Below are 17823 nucleotides of genomic sequence, written 5' to 3' on the forward strand. Positions count from 1 at the left end.
TCAGTGATTCCCTCACCTTAGGAGTGTTAAACCTGTTGCATAATATGCAGCAGTTGGGGGTCACTTAAAATATTTTAAGGTAATATACTTTTCACTGAACATACTTTATTACCAGTGAGTTGGCTATTAGTGAGAACATGTTTATATCGCCAATATACTTGCTCCATCAACCATAACAAAATACCGTAGACCTTCTTGCTATGTCTTCATGTAGCAGAGTCAGAGCAAGGAAGCAAGTGCTCTTGTGTCTCTTATAAAGGCTCTAAGTCCCACCATGAGGACCCCGTCTTCATGACCTCATCTGCATTTCATCATCTCCCGTTATCTCCATGTAACGTCGTACTGGGGGTGAGGGATTTCAACACATGTCTTTTGTGGGGCTGGAAAGGAGACACAATTCAGTTCATAGCAGTCAACAGTGAGAACTATTCAGACACGATTTGTTTTTACCTAAGTAGCATGAAAAGTTGATTTAAAACTCAAAATTCAGAAAACTAAGATCATGGCATCTGGTCCCATCACTTCATGGCAAATAGATGGGAAAACAGTGGAAACAGTGAGAGACTTTTTTGGGGGGGCTCCAAAATCACTGCAAATGGTGACTGCAGCCATGAAATTAAAATACAGTTACTCCTTGGAAGGAAAGTTATGACCAACCTAGATAGCATATTAAAAAGCAGAGACATTACTTTGCCAACAAAGGTCTGTCTAGTCAAGGCTATGGTTTTTCCAGTGGTCATGTATGGATGTGAGAGTTGGACCATAAAGAAAGCTGAGTGCTGAAGAATTGATGCTTTTCAACTATGGTGTTGGAGAAGACTCTGGAGAATCCCTTGGATTGCATGGAGATCCAACCAATCAATCCTAAAGGAGACCAGTCCTGAATATTCATTGGAAGGACTGATGCTGAAGCTGAAACTCCAATACTTTGGCCACCTGATGCGAAGAGCTGACTCATTTGAAAAGACCCTGATGCTGAGAAAGATTGAAGGCAGGATGAGAAGGGGACCACAGGATGAGATGGTTGGATAGCATCACCGACTCAGTGAGCGTGCGTCTGAGTAAGCTTCAGGAGCTGGTGATGGACAGGGAAGCCTGACGTGCTGTAGTCCATGGGGTCTCAAAGAGTCGGACACGACTCAGCTACTGAGCTGGAGTAGCATTTTAAAAACTAGGATGTAGAATTGTTCTCATTTTATCTGCAGGCAAGATTATCTGAAAATCTTCATAGAAAAAATAAAAATTACTCAAAATTGCTTATTCATCATGGGATGTATAGTTAAATTATGCATTATTGGCATAAAATGGAACTGTGAAATTGCATGAAATTGTGGAAATGATTGTACTGTCCCATTCCATAAATGTTCATAGTTCCAGAAAAATTGCAAATGGCTCTTAATGTCTTTTAAAATAGTTTATGAAAAGAGACATTAGAGAATTTCCTTTTCCTATGTGGAAAATGATAGCCAATTTTATGGATGATTATGATCACTTACTGAGGTTTCTTTTAAAATTAGTCTTGTTCTCTCTGAAAAATAAATGATATAACTAATAAGGAGGCCTCCATATATCTTATAGTGCTTTATATTTTTTTAAAAAAGCTTTATATGACATCATTTTAATGTCAATGATAAGTTGACCTTATAACAATGTCACTAGGGTAGAATAAGTATGATCCCCATTTAACTGAGAAACTTGAAGCTTGGAAAAATTATTTTACGTAGGGTCAAAATTTCAATTTGAGTCCGTTCTGTTACTTCAAGTCATATATCTTCTATATGTTCAAACAGCATGGAACCATCTATATTACCTTTGTCTGAGAAATAGTATTTAATCAGAGAAACATACTAATAAAGAATTACCTAGTAAATACAATTATGTAGAAAAGTGAGCAATTGGAAAACACTCTGTGTATTTAAGGCACTTAACTTAGTAGTATATTTTAAATTATTTATGAGAGCACTGCTAATTGTACTTGGCATAAGTACAGCTGTTTTTGGCACTGTTAATTGTTATTGTACTTGGCATCTTTTTATTGTTCATTTTTAAATTTTTAGAAATTTATTTTAACATTACTTTTCCTGGAAGATACAAATATATCTTGTATCTTCAGTATGATACTATTTTTATTTTGTATGATATATTTTCAGAATCACATAATTGGTGTTCTCTGTGTATGGTACAAAGCCTGGACTGTTCAGTAAAGAGTAAACAAAGCTAGTGCAAAATCCTTAAAAATATTGTTTTTGGCTGCCAGTTTTGACTGGTAAGATAGCTGTGTATAGTTTAAAAGAAGAGTTGGTAAAAGGTCTTTTCCACATCTGCTCAACTCTGCCGTTACAGTGGGAAAGCAGCTGCAGGCACACGTGACGGAATGGGCATAGCTTTGCTCCAATAAAACTTTGCTTACAAAGACAAACAGCAGCCATATCTGGATTGCAGGCTCTAGTTTGCTGATCCCTGGATTAGAATATAAAATGAAGTAGAAAGCCTCACCATAATATTTCCCTGTTACTTACCAGATGTTTTGTTTACTTTTCTTAAGTTCTATTTTAATTTAATGCTTTAATTCATAACCTCTATTCCCTTTAATTTCACCTTTTCACATTTTTGTGTGCTCCTGAGCTTTTGTAATTTTCAGCTACTTTTCTGGGCTCTCTAACATTATCACCTAGCTGTCCAGCCTTTCCTGGTCAGGGACCCCCAAATCTAACCCATCTAACATTTACCAAGTTTCAGGAACGAGTGGTAGTAAGGAAATGGTGACGTTGGGTATAAAGAAAAAAAATAGAATCCCTTGGATGTAGGTGATCTTGGAAGTCTTATTAAAAGAGGGAGAACTTGAGCTGACTCTCAAAGACCAGAGGGAAATTAAATTAGAAAAAAAAGAGAAGGGTATTTCAATAAATAGTTGACAAGGGGAAGCTCACAGATTGCTGCCCTCTCCCTTTTCGTCCCCAGTTATGTAGGATTCCTTATATATTCCTTATATTCCTTAGTCTGGTCCTTTTCAGGGTCATTTCCTGGAGCATAGTGATAACAGTGTGACTTGTTTTCTTTGGGAATGGCATCTCTTTGGATGATCTCTTTTCTTCCACACGCTTAGTAAGATGAAGAGGGAACGCATGCAGACATGCCCTGGGAAGGTCTGCAGCCTGTGACCTAGACCAGCTCTGTCTTAGGCCCTCTGGCAGATGGACTTCTCTCTGGCCAGTTGGTGTCTTTTTCCATAGTGCCCCCTCCAGTCTTTTTTGCATCTGTGTGGTAGACAGGTATCACCTTGAGGGAAGGGAATAGGAAACCACCCAGCTTTCTTGGTTGTAGGCTAACTTTAAGATTAAATGGGTAAATGAAAGGAGTCTTCCATGGGGATCTGTGTTAGCTCATTAGGAACATAACTTGGAATTTGGAATTAGTTTTATTCAAAAGAAGAGATACACTGTGAATAAGCTTTTATTTCCCTTCTGTGCACATAGCTTCCTGTGGTCCTTGTAGGAGAAAGGGTAGTTGTGGCCACACAGAAGGTATCTTGCCATCTCTCAATCTGTTTTCCTTTGGTATAATTACATGTCATTAATGCTGTAAGAAAATAGATATAGCAGACCTAGTGAAGTATGGTCAGGGGACTGGATGTACAGAGAGAGTGAAGTCCTTGCAGTGGGGTGACTCCAGGGTGAATTCTTCCTTCTGCCAGTGTAGCTGCAGGCCTAGCAGGTGCCAGCCTAGATTTAGCAGCAGGATCTGAAATTCCCAGGACCTGTGGAGAGCCAGGTGCTCTCAGTTGCCTCAGGCTGCATAAACAAGTTCTCTACAAAAAGGGCCACTTCTGCGCCATCATTTTACATTCTTATTTTGTATTAAGCTTTGAAACTTGGTATGTATTTTATCCTTATGTGTGTTAGTCGCTCAGTCGTGTCTAACTCTTTGCGACTTTATGGACTGTAGTCCGCCAGGCTCCTCTGTCCATGGAATTCTCCAGGCAAGAATACTGGAATAGGTTGCCATTCCCTTCTCCAGGGCATCTTCCTGACCCAGGGATTGAACCTGGGTCTCCTGCATTGCAGTCATATTCTTTACTGTCTGAGCCACCAGGGAAGCCCCTGCAATATTGCAAACGTATTTGGTGCTGGGTTTCATTTCTAAATCCAGAGGAAAATCATATTAAAATGAACAAAGTTCCAGGACACTGATTTTTAGCTTCTGGATTGTTGGGAGTGTATAGTTTTTATGTTTATGTCTTTTTACTTCATAAAAATGTAGGCAGATTTGTAATAAGTCTTAAGTAACAGCTGTGGGTATATCTGTCGGACCACAGTGCTGTAATGAAAGACATCAAGGAACATAAAGAGTGGGAGTGTGACTATAAAGGGAACACGCTGTCATTGGAATTAAGTGAGGAAATCTCAATGGAATAATTAAAACCCAAGAATGAAAATGTAAAGAAAGACCTGTACTCAGAACACTCTGGCTCTAGGAATTTGGCTTGCTTGGAAGCAGAAGGAAAATTAGGCAGTGAATAAAACCACAGCATTTGATCGGTGAACACAAAAGTGCTAACTGAATTTTGTGAGACCACTTAGGAGTGAAAAGGATCAGATTTAAAAGCAGTGCATAAGGGAATTAGAAAAGGAAATTTCTACATTTAAAATATACCAGACTTTAAGCAGCTTAAAGAGACCTTTGGGAAGACCTACAGCTTCCCCTTATGCACTGTTCTTAGTCACTCGGTCGTGTCCGACTCTTTGTGACCCGTGGTTTGCAGCCCGTCGGGCTTGACACTGACAGCAGTGATCCTGGGAGGCTCGGTGTACTGGTATAAATCTTTTTGGAAGAGGTCATGGGGTAGAGGCCATTACCCCTACCATAGTTTGACCTCAGGTTAAACTACTGGGAGGGAACAAAGCCCCACCCATCAGCAGAAAATTGGGTTAAAGATTTACTGAGCATGGCCTTGCCCACCAGAGCAAGACCCAATTTTCCCCAGAGCCAGCCCTTCCCATCAGGAAGCTTACACAAGCCCCTTATCCTTATCCATAAGAGGGCAGACAGAATGAAAACCACAGTCACAGAAAACTAACCAAAATGATCAGGTGGATCACAGCTTTGTGTAACTTAGTGAAACTGTGAGCCATGCCATGTGGGGTTACCCAAGATGGATGGGGCCATAGGGAAACTCCATTCTCATAGACCACGTAGCCTTCTTTGTCACTTTCATCCTCACTGTTCATTTCTAGGAAAAATCCTTAATTTTGAATACTTTAAAATTCTGATTAAAAAGTCTTCAAATTCAGAGTTTAAGATTGGGCTAAGTAAATTTGCCAAGTAAATCTGTGAGTACAAAAACCATACATGAAGTTTTAGTATTTAATATTTATCATAGCCAATGTTATGTACATAGACAAAAATATCGACCCAAATGAATGAATTAACAATTAGAAAATAATATGGTTTACTGGATTCTTCTTCCTTTTTCTTTAAAACCGTGCAGGTAATATATGCTTTGAACACTAAAAATGATGAGCATGAATCTGCAATTCAAGCCCTCAAGGATGCTCATGAAGAAGAAATCCAGCAAATTCTTGCAGACACAAGAGAGAAAATATTGCAGTATAAAAGCAGGGTAACTGAGGAGTTAGACCTTAGGAGAAAGATTCAGGTTTTAGAAGCATCCTTAGAAGATCACATAAAAATGAAGCAGCAGGCTCTGACAGAATTTGAGGCTTATAAGCACAGAGTGGAGGACATGCAGCTTTGTGCAGAAGCCCAGCATGTCCAGCGCATAGTAACCATGTCTAGAGAGGTTGAGGAGATTAGAAGGAAATTTGAGGAAAGATTACGGAGTTTTGGACAACTCCAGGTACAGTTTGAAAAAGACAAACGGTTGGCGTTGGAAGATTTGAGAACCGCTCACAGACGGGAGATCCAAGAGCTGCTGAAGTGCCAGCAGGATCACAGTGCTTCAGTCAACAAGGGGCAGGAGAAAGCAGAGGAGCTGCACAGGATGGAGGTGGAGGCCTTAAATAAGACCCTGGAGGAGCTCAGGCTCGAGCGGAAGAAGCTCATTGAGGATTATGAAGGCAAGTTGCATAAAGCTCAGTCCTTTTATGAACATGAGCTGGATACTTTGAAAAGGTCACAGCTTTTTACAGCAGAAAGCCTCCAGGCTAGCAAAGAAAAGGAAGCAGATCTTAGAAAAGAATTTCAGGGACAAGAAGCAATTTTGCGAAAAACCATAGGAAAATTAAAGACAGAGTTACAGATGGTACAGGATGAAGCCGGAAGTCTTCATGACAAATGCCAAAAGCTTCAAATAGCACTGGTTACAGCGGAGAACAATATTCAGGTGAGTAAAGAATAGTATATTCAACATGTGGATTCCCCCCCCCCCCAATTTTGTCTTTTTCTTTGTGATTGGGCCACTTTTTTTTTTGGCATTTTTTTCTACTTTTGTGAGAAAATCAGTGGAAGGGTAATCTTTATTAGGACTTTATTTTTACAAGGACTTCTCTGTAGCTCAAACGGTAAAGAATCTGCCTGCGATGCAGGAGACCAGGGTTCGATCCCTGGGTTGGGAAGTTCCTCTGGAGAAGGGAGTGTCAATTCGCTCCAGTATTCTTGCCTAGGGAATTCCATGGACAGAGAAGCCTGGCGGGCTGCAGTCCATGGGGTAGCAAAGAGTCGCACACGACTGAGTGACTAACACACACAGAGTCTTTATTATCCTGTAGCTGTTATTTCCTATAACAATCTCAGATTAAAAGCCCAAAAAGACAAGCTTAAAACCTGTTGATTGGTTACAAGAGGATTTTATTTAAATAATATATTAATATTTTTCCAGTGATTTGGGAAGTTTAAAATATTGGTCTTTCGTTGTGTTTTTTCCTTTCCCTTCACTAATGATGGTCTGTACATTCTTTGATATCCAGACACTGAACAAAAAATTAACATTGCTTTATAAACCTGAATTAAATAGGGGTATGGAACAATTTCTGAAAAAATAAAAGCCAAAGAGTCTCTATGGAAAGTCTCTTAGTTTTATTGGCATAGAAAATTTCATAGGTGCGTTTTTAATATCTGTGCAGCATTTAAATATATTAGAAAGGGTTGCATAGCCAACATGACGATCACAAGATACGTGTCACTAATACAGACAGAAAACTCTAGGTATTGTTAAGTTTGATTTTTGAATAGGAGATAGTTGCTGCTGGAAGTTTACATGAATTATTTAGCTTAGTATCATTCTTATGTATTGATAATGGCTATTTGATCTTTCTTAGGTTCTTCAAAAACAGCTTGATGATGCCAAGGAGGGAGAAATGGCCTTATTAAGCAGGCACAAGGAGGTGGAAATTGAGCTGGCAGCAGCTAGAGAACGTTTACAACAGCAAGCCTCAGATCTTGTCCTCAAAGCTAGTATGTCCGACCACAGTTCTTAGTGTATTCCTCAGCTAAAACCAACACTTAAATATTAATTCAAGACAAAACTAGCCTTTTTTATTTTCTCATATTTTAAAATTATTTAGGTTCTAAATATGTTAAAGAGTTCTGTTATGTTATTGATTAATCATAAGAGAAGCAAATGATAACTTTTAGGAATGTATTTCTATACAAAATTAAGATTTATAGGTTTTTATTATATTTTTTAAGTCTTTATTGAATTTTTGAATCTATAGTATAATTTCTATTGTATGTTTTGGTTTTTTGGCCATGAGGCATTGGGATCGAACCTATATCCCCTGAATTGGAAAGCAGAGTCTTAACCACTGGACTGTTAGAGAAGTCCCAAGAGTTACAGGTTTTAGCACCAATAAGGCAATCACTAAAATAAAAACACTCTAAGAGGCTTCTTTGTCCTTTAAAAACATGTCCTTTTATTTTAAAGTGCTTAAATTAGTGAAACTGTATTTCAGTTATAGCTGCCTCATTTCATTTGGTTTATTAATAAGGATCCTTGCATACAGTGAAGCTGGGCTGCCCCTCCTGATGGGACTCATGTGCCCAGAGGAGGAGAGTGACCCATCTCAGTCTGAAGTGACGTTTTGCCGAGGTGTTTGGTGAGTGCAGGGAGGCCTCTGAATGAGTTCTATGAGGATGTCATCTGATCGATCAGCTCATCAGGGAATCCCAAATTACCCTGCCCCTGAAGTAGCAACTTTTGAACTTTTATGTGTATGAGAATCACCTGGACAGCTTGTACAACCACAGGTGCTGGGCCCCAACCTGAGTTTCTGATGAGTAGGTCTGGGGTGGGCTTCATTTCTGACTGGTGTTCCCAGATACTGCCTGTGTTGTTGGTCCAGGGCACTGTGAGAGCCTCTGTTCTAACACTTGCCTTGAGAAATTTTTCTCGTGTTCACTTTTCACCTCTCTAGCTCTGCTTATATCCTCCCCCTGCCCCCCTCTTTTTTGCTGTTGTCATTTATTTCAGCTTTTCATAACCTTGCTCTTCTTATCTGTCTCTTACTCTGCCTTAGTTCTTTATCAGGTCTGTTGTCTAAAACAAATTTAGTTTCAACCAAATTGCTGCCTGCCATCTTTACTTGCTGCATACAAATTTCTTCCTTTTTATGTTGGGATTTGGAAAAGAAACATTGGAAAAGAATAAGTGACTCATTTTAGTGCCACAGTGCTATTCAGTGCATCCTCTCTTACTTTGTTTTACTCCCAAGACTTGTATATGTACCTTGAGGAGTTGTTTCTGTTTCAACTTAAAATAAGTTGAAATCTTCAGAAATGATTGGAATGGTCCTGGGTGTAGGGAGCAGCAACAATGATGTGATACATATTGTAATAAGTACTTGGATAATACGTATTCCCAAGGTCAATATTTCTATTGAAACCAAAGAACTATTTGTACATGCAGACCATTTGTTTTACTTAGGTATTAAGTACATTGTGTCATTAACTATAAACTATTTTGTACTGCAAGGTAACATATTTGAATTTGGGGCTTTCTTTTGGGGTGTTAGGTCATATTGGAATGCTTCAAGCAACTCAAATGACCCAGGAGGTTACAATTAAAGATCTAGAATCAGAAAAATCAAGGGCCAATGAAAGATTATCTCAGCTTGAAGAAGAAAGAGCTTTTCTGCAAAGCAAAACTCAGAGTCTGGATGAAGAGCAGAAGCAGCAGATTTTGGAACTGGAGAAGGTAGAGTCTTGGAGGAACCCCCTCTCCCTCGCACCACCCATGAAAGGAAAAGAAGAAAAGTCCAGTTTTAATTCTTTTTCAGATTTGATTTAGAGTGTTTATTTCTGTTTCATAGTAATAGTCTATTTCTTAACTAGTAATTTTTCCTTTTTATTTTGAGAAAAGGTATAAAGCTGGATTATCCCATATTGGGTATATGTTCAAAATACTTTTGATAACGATTTATAATGTAAAAACCTAGGATGTTTCACCCTGTTTCAGGCTAGAAACTGAATAGGTGCGCGCTCAGTCACTTCAGTCGTGTCTGATTCTTTCTACCCTGTGGACTGTAGCCCCCCAGGCTCCTCTGTCCTTGGGATTCTCCGGGCAAGAATACTGGAGTGGGCTGCCTTGCCCTCCTCCAGGGGATCTTCCCGACCCAGGGCTCAAACCCATGTATCTTATGTCTCCTGCACTGGCAGGCGGGTACTTTTACCATCACACTACCTGGGAAGCCCCTAAATGAAAGGTACATCACAGTTAATCATACTTATTTTCTATTCATGAAACATATTATGTATACCCCTAGGAAATGTCTGTAAAACTGAAAGGGATGACAAGAACCATGCCCTGAAAATACATATACCAACATACTGAGTTTCTAAATTAAATAAAACATGTCATATGTAGAGTAGTTGCTTGAATATTTGTTCCAGTTTTTCACGTATCTGCAATACCAGGTGGGAGCTTGAAACACTCTTTCTCCTTCTTTCAACCACCAGGCGTATTGAAAACTGTCTGTTCGTCTTGCTCACTTCCCGCTCACTCCTCACCCGGTCCGGACTGGCTTCTCTTGTTACCAGTCCCCAGTCTCGGCCTCAGCCTCCAGTGACGTTCTGGTTGCTGGCCTCGGGGTGATCTTGTCTTCCTGTGGCACTGACTTGTGTCTGACTCATAAGCGTCTCTCTGGTTCTCTCACTTTCCTCCTGTCTCCCTGGCCCTGCAGCCTTGTCTGGGAGCTTCCCTCCTCCGTCTGTGTGCTTCTGGTGTTCCTCTCACATTCTCAACTCATTCCACAAGCTCATCCATTCCAGTAACTTGTTCAGTGGTAGCTCCCCAAACTGCCCGTCTAGGCCAGATCTGCCCCTCCTTCCTCCCTCCCTACTTCTCTGGTTGAACCCTGACTGGTAAGTGCTATAGGTAGATGCTATGATCTCTGATGAGGGGCACTTCATGTCTGAGCTGTGAAGTGAAAAGACCTTGGGAGTGACGGTGCTAAAAAGACCCTTAAAATGTTGCATCCGAGTATTCAAGTAGGGGCTCTGGTTTCTGGGGATCCCAAGTCAGGGAGAGCTGAAGAGGGGCTGGGATCCAGTCCTAGAATACTGCTCAGCCCTGATCCCCTCATACCACCATCCTTGTAGGAGAGGCTGGAAGGGAAGGGATGAGGCCCAGGCTGGCCCAGGCCGGAAAGGAGGCTGGGAATTTCTGCTGCCTCTATCTATATCTTCTGTCTTTGACAGGAAAGAAAGTCCAGTGCCTTACATTCAAGAATCTTCCTAGGGCTTTCCCCCTTTATTGGGCCTTGGGAATAATTATAATCTCTTATGATGTAAAATAATTGCTGCTGGTGCTAAGTCACTTCAGTCGTGCCTGACTCTGCTACCCCATAGACGGCAGCCCACCAGGCTCCCCCGTCCCTGGGATTCTCCAGGCAAGAACACTGGAGTGGGTTGCCATTTCCTTCTCCAAATGTGTGAAAGTGAAAAGTGAAGGTGAAGTCGCTCAGTCGTGTCCGGCCCTCAGCGACCCCATTATAAAATATTTACAGTGGGCTGAGAATATCACTAAATATTTAGGGGCATATTATCTCATCGTTAGCAACCCTGTAACTTAGGTTCTACCTTATCACTTCCGTTTCACAGATGGAAAAACCGAGGCTTACAGACATTATGCACTCGTGGTTGCCACGGTCACATAACTAAGTGGCAGAGCTGGAACCTGAACCCAGGGCTGTGAGACTCTAAAACCCATGTCTCCACCTCTACGTTATGTTGCTTTCTGTGACATGAGGACCTTGTGTTTCCTCCTGGGTAGTTCCAGAGACCCGCAGATTGGGCCAGGAGGCAGGTAGATGGCAGCTGCCATAGAGGCCAGACAGCAGGATGACTCTGCCCACCCAGGAAGCATCAGTGACCCAGAGGAGGTGTGTCTGTCTTCCAGGAGTCGTACAGAGCAGCACGGAGGGGTTCTGCAGTAGCCCCTAGAGAGAAGTCAAACATATTTCAACCTCATTTTCTTCCAGTTTTACTTTCTCACCTTCCTGTTCCATAACATCCCATAACTTGTTGAAAGAATAGCCTTCACCCAGTACCTCCATTTCCTCCTTTCTGTCTGGCTCCCCCGCTTCCCCGGTCCACTCTACTGAACTGGATCCTCAGTGGGTTCACCGCCACCACACCCAGAAGCCCTACCCATCTTCTCAGCAGCACTCACAGCTCTTGACCCAGCATTTGTCTCTGCGATGCTGACCCCTCCTGGCTTTCCTCCTGCCCCAGTCACTCACGTCTCCCTCACTGGCTCCTCGTTCTCCTCCTGCTCCCTGACTTAAGGTACTCCCCAGAGTTCTTCCTTTCCTTGTTTCCTTTCTGCTCCTTCCCCTTCACAAGTTGTCTTAGTTTGCTGGGGCTGCTATCACAAAATGCCATAGCCTGGGTGGCTTAAACAACAAACATTAAAAATCAATGAATAAAAATTTTTTAAAAAGTTTTTTAAAATATCAGTCACTTAAATCACAGTGATTTCTCATTCCCATCAGAACAGACTCTAGAGTCCTTAGCATAAAAGACATCTGGTCATCATTTGACCCTGCCTGCTTTTGAGCCTCCCTCCCTCTCCACTCCCAGCCTTGAATCCTGTGTTCTTGCCACACTGCTCAGCTGCATGGCCATCTAGCTCCCCAACTTCACCACCTGGTGAGCTGCTTCTCAGCTTTCAGAATGCTGGACATGATTACGAATGCAGGTTTTAGACATCATATCTAGATGTGAAATGTTCTCACCTCTCGTTTCCCGATGGGCTTGTAAGAATTAAATGAGAAAATGTGTCATCATCAGCTCAGCTGCGTTCCCTGCTGGAATGCCTTTGCTGGCCTCTTTCCCTCTCTCTCTCACACACACCGCCAACATCGTCTCCCACCCCATCCAGGTTCAGCTCCTTTCCTGTATGCTCTCACAACACGTGATGTATGCTCCTTTCATAGAACTTAAAAAATTTCACTGCCACAGTCTTTTGACTTTTTTCATCATTGGACTGTTAATGCTTAAAAGGCCTATACTTACTTGGCTGTTGATACAGTTGTATCAACTAGTATCATTTGAGTGGGTATTGGTAAGCCATTTTGTGTATCACTTCGACATGGAGGAAGTTTTTTCCCTTAAGCCTGCAGAAGTGCTGACTCACACTTGGTTCTAACCTAATAATAGTGTATTTTATCGTTGTCTTTAAAACTACTCATTTTGGCTGTGCCACCTTGTAGAACACCCATTCTTAGGTACCATGGTCTAACCCTGTAGCATTCAGTTCATCCAAGTTTATTTACTTACTGAATATTTAAAATACTAATAGCAGTAATGAAAAAAGCAGATTGACCTTTTATTTCTGTTCAATTTTAGAAAGTAAATGAGGCAAAGAAAACTCAGCAAGAATATTATGAGATGGAGCTAAAAAACCTGCAAAGTAGACTGGAAGGGGAGGTGGCTCAGTTGAATGAGGCCCATTCTAAGACTTTGGAAGAATTAGCTTGGAAGCACCACATGGCAATTGAGGCTGTCCACAGTAATGCGATTAGGGATAAGAAAAAACTACAGATGGTGAGTAAAACTTCAGCTTCACATTGTATTATAAATTGGTGGACTTTCTATAGTGACCTAGTTGCCCTAATCACTCTGAAAATCTCGGTTCAAAGGGTTCAAAGAGTAGTATACATAAAAGTTCCTACAGGGGCTGTAGCTTATTAAATTGATAAGAGGCTTTCTCCTTTTTATAGCCATCATGGAAACACTCCCTTGATCTTGAGCTGTCTCTTCATCAGACGGCAACATCGGTTTCTCCTCAGGAAGCCTCATTAGTTGCAGCACTTATTCTCCTGGAGACAGTTTCCTTCCCTGGGAAAATGATCTGTTTTTTGTTTTATTATTGCCCTTAATTAAGTAATAAGCTTGCTAATTGTAATACATGACAGACAGTAATTATATAGTAGAAAAAGCAAGGTACCTGACAGATGAGGGCCTTAACACTGAGCCCTTTGCTTACTAGCTGCTTTTTCTTGGGTCCCAAAGGCTATACCTGAGGCTGCTCATTTGAAGATGAAGATATTAGGTTGGTGCAAAAGTAATTGTGGTTTTACATTGTTGAACTTTGCTATTTGATATTGGAATACATTCTTAAATAAATGTGGTTATGTTATACATCATTGTAATGTGCATTTCTTGCTTTGTTTTTTGTTAATGATTTATTACTTGCTGTTTATATTTATTTTAGACTATAGAAATGATATTAGACAGAAAGCAAATTCAAGCGATTTTCTTATTTGAGTTCAAAATGGGTCGTAAAGCAGCAGAGACAACTCGCAATATCAGAAACACATTTGGCCCAGAAACTTCTAATGAATGTACAGTGCAGTGGTGGTTTGAGAAGTTTTGCAAAGAAAGTGAGAACCTTGGAGATGAGGAGCGCAGTGGCAGGCCATCAGAAGTTGACAACGACCGATTGAGAGGATTAGTGAAGCTGATCTTCTTACAACAAGAAGTTGCCAAAGAAATCAAAGTTGACCATTCTGTGATCATTTGGCATTTGAAGCAAATTGGAAAGGTGAAAATTCTCGATAAGTGGGTGCCTCATGAGATGACCAAAAACCAAAAGAAATCATTGCTTTGAAGTGTTGTTTTCTCTTATTCTATGCAGCAACAACAGTGAACCATTTCTTGATTGGATTGTGACATGTGATGAAATGTGGATTTTATATAACAACCAGCATCAACCAGCTCAGTGGTTGGACAGAGAAGAAGTTCCAAAGCACTTCCTAAAGCCAAACTTGCACCAAGAAAGGTCATGGTCACTGTTTGGTGGTCTGCTGCCCATCTGACCCACTATAGCTTTCTGAATCCCGGCAAGCCCTTATGTCTGAGAAGTAGGCTCAGCAAATCAATGAGATGCACCACAAACTGCAACGCCTACAGTTGGCATTGGTCAACAGAAAGGGCCCAATTCTTCTCCACAACAACACCCAACCTCACATCATACAACCAACACTTCAAAAGTTGAATGAATTGATTAATATCTGCCATATTCCCCTGACCTCTCACCAACTGACTACTACTTCTTCAAGCATCTCAACAACTTTTTATAAGGAGAATGCTCCCATAACCAGCAGGAGGCAGAGAATACTTTCCAAGAGTTCGTCGAATTCTGAAGCACGGATTTTTATGCTATAGGAATAAACAAAATTGTTTCTTATTGGAAAAAGTGTGTTGATTGTAGTAGTTTCTATTTTGATTAATTAAGATGGGTTTGCGCCTAGTTATAATGATTTAAAATTCATGGTCCAAAACCACAGTTACTTTTGTACCAACCTAATAAGATCCATCTGGTAATATCCCTGGGGATAAAGTGTGAGGAACCGAGACGCATCTGAGCACATAGTGGTAAGTAAGTGTTAGGATTTCTGACCGTGTTTTCCTGACACTGCAGTGGTGGTTTATGCTTGTTTTTTTCATTTAGCTTTTGCAGTGCTGCTATTGGTTTGATTTCTGTACCCATCTTACTGAAGAGGGGTGGAGACCCAGAGGGGTTAATACTTGCTTAAGCACATGCAGCTAGGACGAGTCAGTCAGGCATGAATTCAGGTCTCGGATATCAAACCCTAAGGCATTTAGCCACCACCTCGTGTTGGCATGTGTTAATGATAGTTGTTACATGGTTTGTATGATAGCACGTTACAGTTTCTTAAAAGCTTTCTAGTTCTTGCCCAGCTAGTTTATGTCTGAGCCTAAGCTAAAACCATCCTCCTTCCAAATAATCTTTCTCCAGCATCTTTTTATCTTTTAAAGAACACTTTGCTAAAAGAGACTTAACCATCCCTCATGATTTAGTTAAAAGGGTATGAATATACAGAAAATCCACACAGAAAAGAGATAACACAGTAGCCTTGAAAGTGCCATTCTTAGAAAATGTGGTACAAAAGTGGCCATTTCCTGGTGTCTGGAGGTTGATTTTCATGAGGATTCTCGCCATTTCCTGATGAGAGTGGCTCACTGTGCCTAAACTGTTTAACCAGACAGTATGGTTTATGCTGAACACGTGCTCTCATTCTTGGAGTCTGAAATTGTGGAACATACTAATCAAGGGGGAACCTATGTGGCCAGCCCCCACTAAGAAACCCGGCACTGGGTCCCTCACGAGCTTTCCTAGTAGGCAGCGTTTCACATGCATTGTCCCAACTTGGTGGAGAGTTCCGTGTGAGAGGACTCAGAAGCTGGAGTCTGGTTTTCTGCAGACTTTGCCCCCGCTACCTTTTCTCTTTGCTGACTGTCCTTGTATCCTTTGGTATAATACGTCACAGCTGTGAGTATAGCTGAGAGTCCTGAGAGACATCCCCTTAAATCATCAACCTGGGGTTTGTCTGGGGATTCCCAACACAGAACGCTGTTTATTAATATTCGTCTTCTCACCTTACACCGTAGAAGTACTTGTAATATGCTCTGTTCTCGTGCTTTGCTCCCTCCGTGGTTATTGCACATGCGTTTTCTTCTGCCCAGACTGTTGTATCTCCCTCTTCACCCCCATTTCTTACTGGTGCTCTCCTTCAAACTATGCTGAGGAAACTTTCTCTGCAGAAAGCCACAACTTATTAGTTCCCCATTCAACCCCCATTACAACTCGTTTTAATCACATATTCTTCAATGAGCTTGTTAAGGGCAGGCACTGTGTCTTATTCCTTTTATGTGTCAAGTAGTGAGTAGCACGCCTGCCAAATAGTTGGTCGTCTTCAGTATCAGTGTTAGTAGTATTGGTCTGTAGATACTTTTAATTTTTTTACTTGTTAATGCTTGACTAAATTCCAATGCTAGAGCACTGAGTTCCAGAAATGTTACTAGTTTTTATATTTTTATGTCAGTATAAAAGAATTATGAACTCAAGAGTTAGAATTTTTCTCATCTCACAAGATTATCAATTATAGCACACATTTCTGTTTTTTTGGACTTCAGCTTGATCTAGATTAGGCAGATATTTTTACCATTTTTAAAAAATGACTTAATTGCTACATCATAAGTGATTTAGAATGATAGACTCAAAGCCCCTAGGATTAACTAGATTCATCATTAACTCTAATATTAATATTTAAGTATAATGCTAATTTGAAGAGCAAAGCATCAATTTAAAACAGAATAATCTTTTTCTTGGAGTCTTTGAAGTATACGATATTTGCAGTTTTGTTAATTTTTTAAAATTTCTTTTTGTAAGGAATTGGAGGAACAACATAAAAAGGAAAAACTAAACCTGGAAGAGGATAAAGATCAGCTTCAACAGGAGCTAGAAAACCTGAAGGAAGAGTTGGAAGACAAATTGGATTCAGCCAATCAAGAGGCAAGTACTTTATTTGCTAATGTCATGTAAGTAGATGAGCCTGTGTGGAAGGTAACATATGTAGAGTAAAAATAATCAAACTTTCTTTAATGTTGAGTTCTTCATAATACGTTGATTCTATCTTACAAGGTGAAATTTTACTACAAAAAACTAAATTTGGAGCAAGGTGCTTTTGTGGGGGAAAGCAGGACAGAGGACTGTATCCCCTTATAGGAAAGAAAACAAGAGGTTTTTTCTACTCTTTTGCAAAACACTGACTTTGTATTCTCTATGCCAAATCTTTAAACTTTTAAATTCTGTATGAAAATAGTATTGTTTAGCCTGGAAAAGAAAAGATTAGGAATAGGCTGTAATAAAGTGTTGCAAATCAAAAAAGTTGTGAATAAAATAAATGTAAAGACCGTTGAAAGGCTATAATATTGTTTGTTCCAGCGCTTTTTCTCTTTTGTCCTCATTCACCTGTGTCCTTCAGCAGCCCAGCTGGAACAGTCCTCTTTTCTTTCTGTTCCAGCTCATCCTTCATCGGGCTCCTCGACTGGTGTTCCTAAAGCAGCTTCTTTTCTTAATACATCTCATCTTGACAGCTGTTCCTACCTCACTAGCCTCATCTTGCCAAACAGTCTTTATGTCCTACTTTCTCATCATTCTTCTTCTCACAGAAACCACACCAAAACACGAGTGCCCAGGCAGGTTAATGATTTGCAATTGGTATTATTTAATTATCTTCAAACATTTATTCAGAGAAAGGTACTAAGCATGGGTTTAGGGTACAGCAGAGAAGTAGATTGTTATTGATATTAGCTCAGTCTGTTGTTGATTGTTCAAGATCATCCACTGCACACCTCTCTCAGGGTCTGTGATCCTTGTGGCTTTTCTCGTTAAAAGGTGGTTTAGTGACCATCTGTGTTTCTCATGCAAGTGCCCTAGAGTTCTCCTTCTTATTCCCAGTGGTTTAAGTATTCCTCCAACCTACTTACTGTTACCTCACTGAGAAGAGTTCTGATAAATGCATATTTGATTTTCCTTCTGGATACATTCTCAGTTAC

General features: G+C 40.5%; 1 protein-coding gene across 1 annotated transcript in view; it reads left to right on the forward strand.

Moving 5' to 3' along the window:
* Positions 1-17823, forward strand: part of FAM184A (family with sequence similarity 184 member A) — a 127273-nt gene that overhangs the window by 49360 nt on the left and 60090 nt on the right. Inside the window, exons 2-6 of the mRNA XM_055433400.2 lie at positions 5489-6343; positions 7278-7413; positions 8970-9151; positions 12805-13002; positions 16655-16777. Coding sequence (XP_055289375.1) covers positions 5489-6343; positions 7278-7413; positions 8970-9151; positions 12805-13002; positions 16655-16777 — 1494 coding nt within the window. The remainder of the gene's footprint in view (positions 1-5488; positions 6344-7277; positions 7414-8969; positions 9152-12804; positions 13003-16654; positions 16778-17823) is intronic.

This window comes from Moschus berezovskii, chromosome 10 (genome assembly GCF_049115385.1).
Source record: "Moschus berezovskii isolate FMDL1 chromosome 10, NW_MosBer_1.0, whole genome shotgun sequence".
NCBI lineage: Eukaryota > Metazoa > Chordata > Mammalia > Artiodactyla > Moschidae > Moschus > Moschus berezovskii.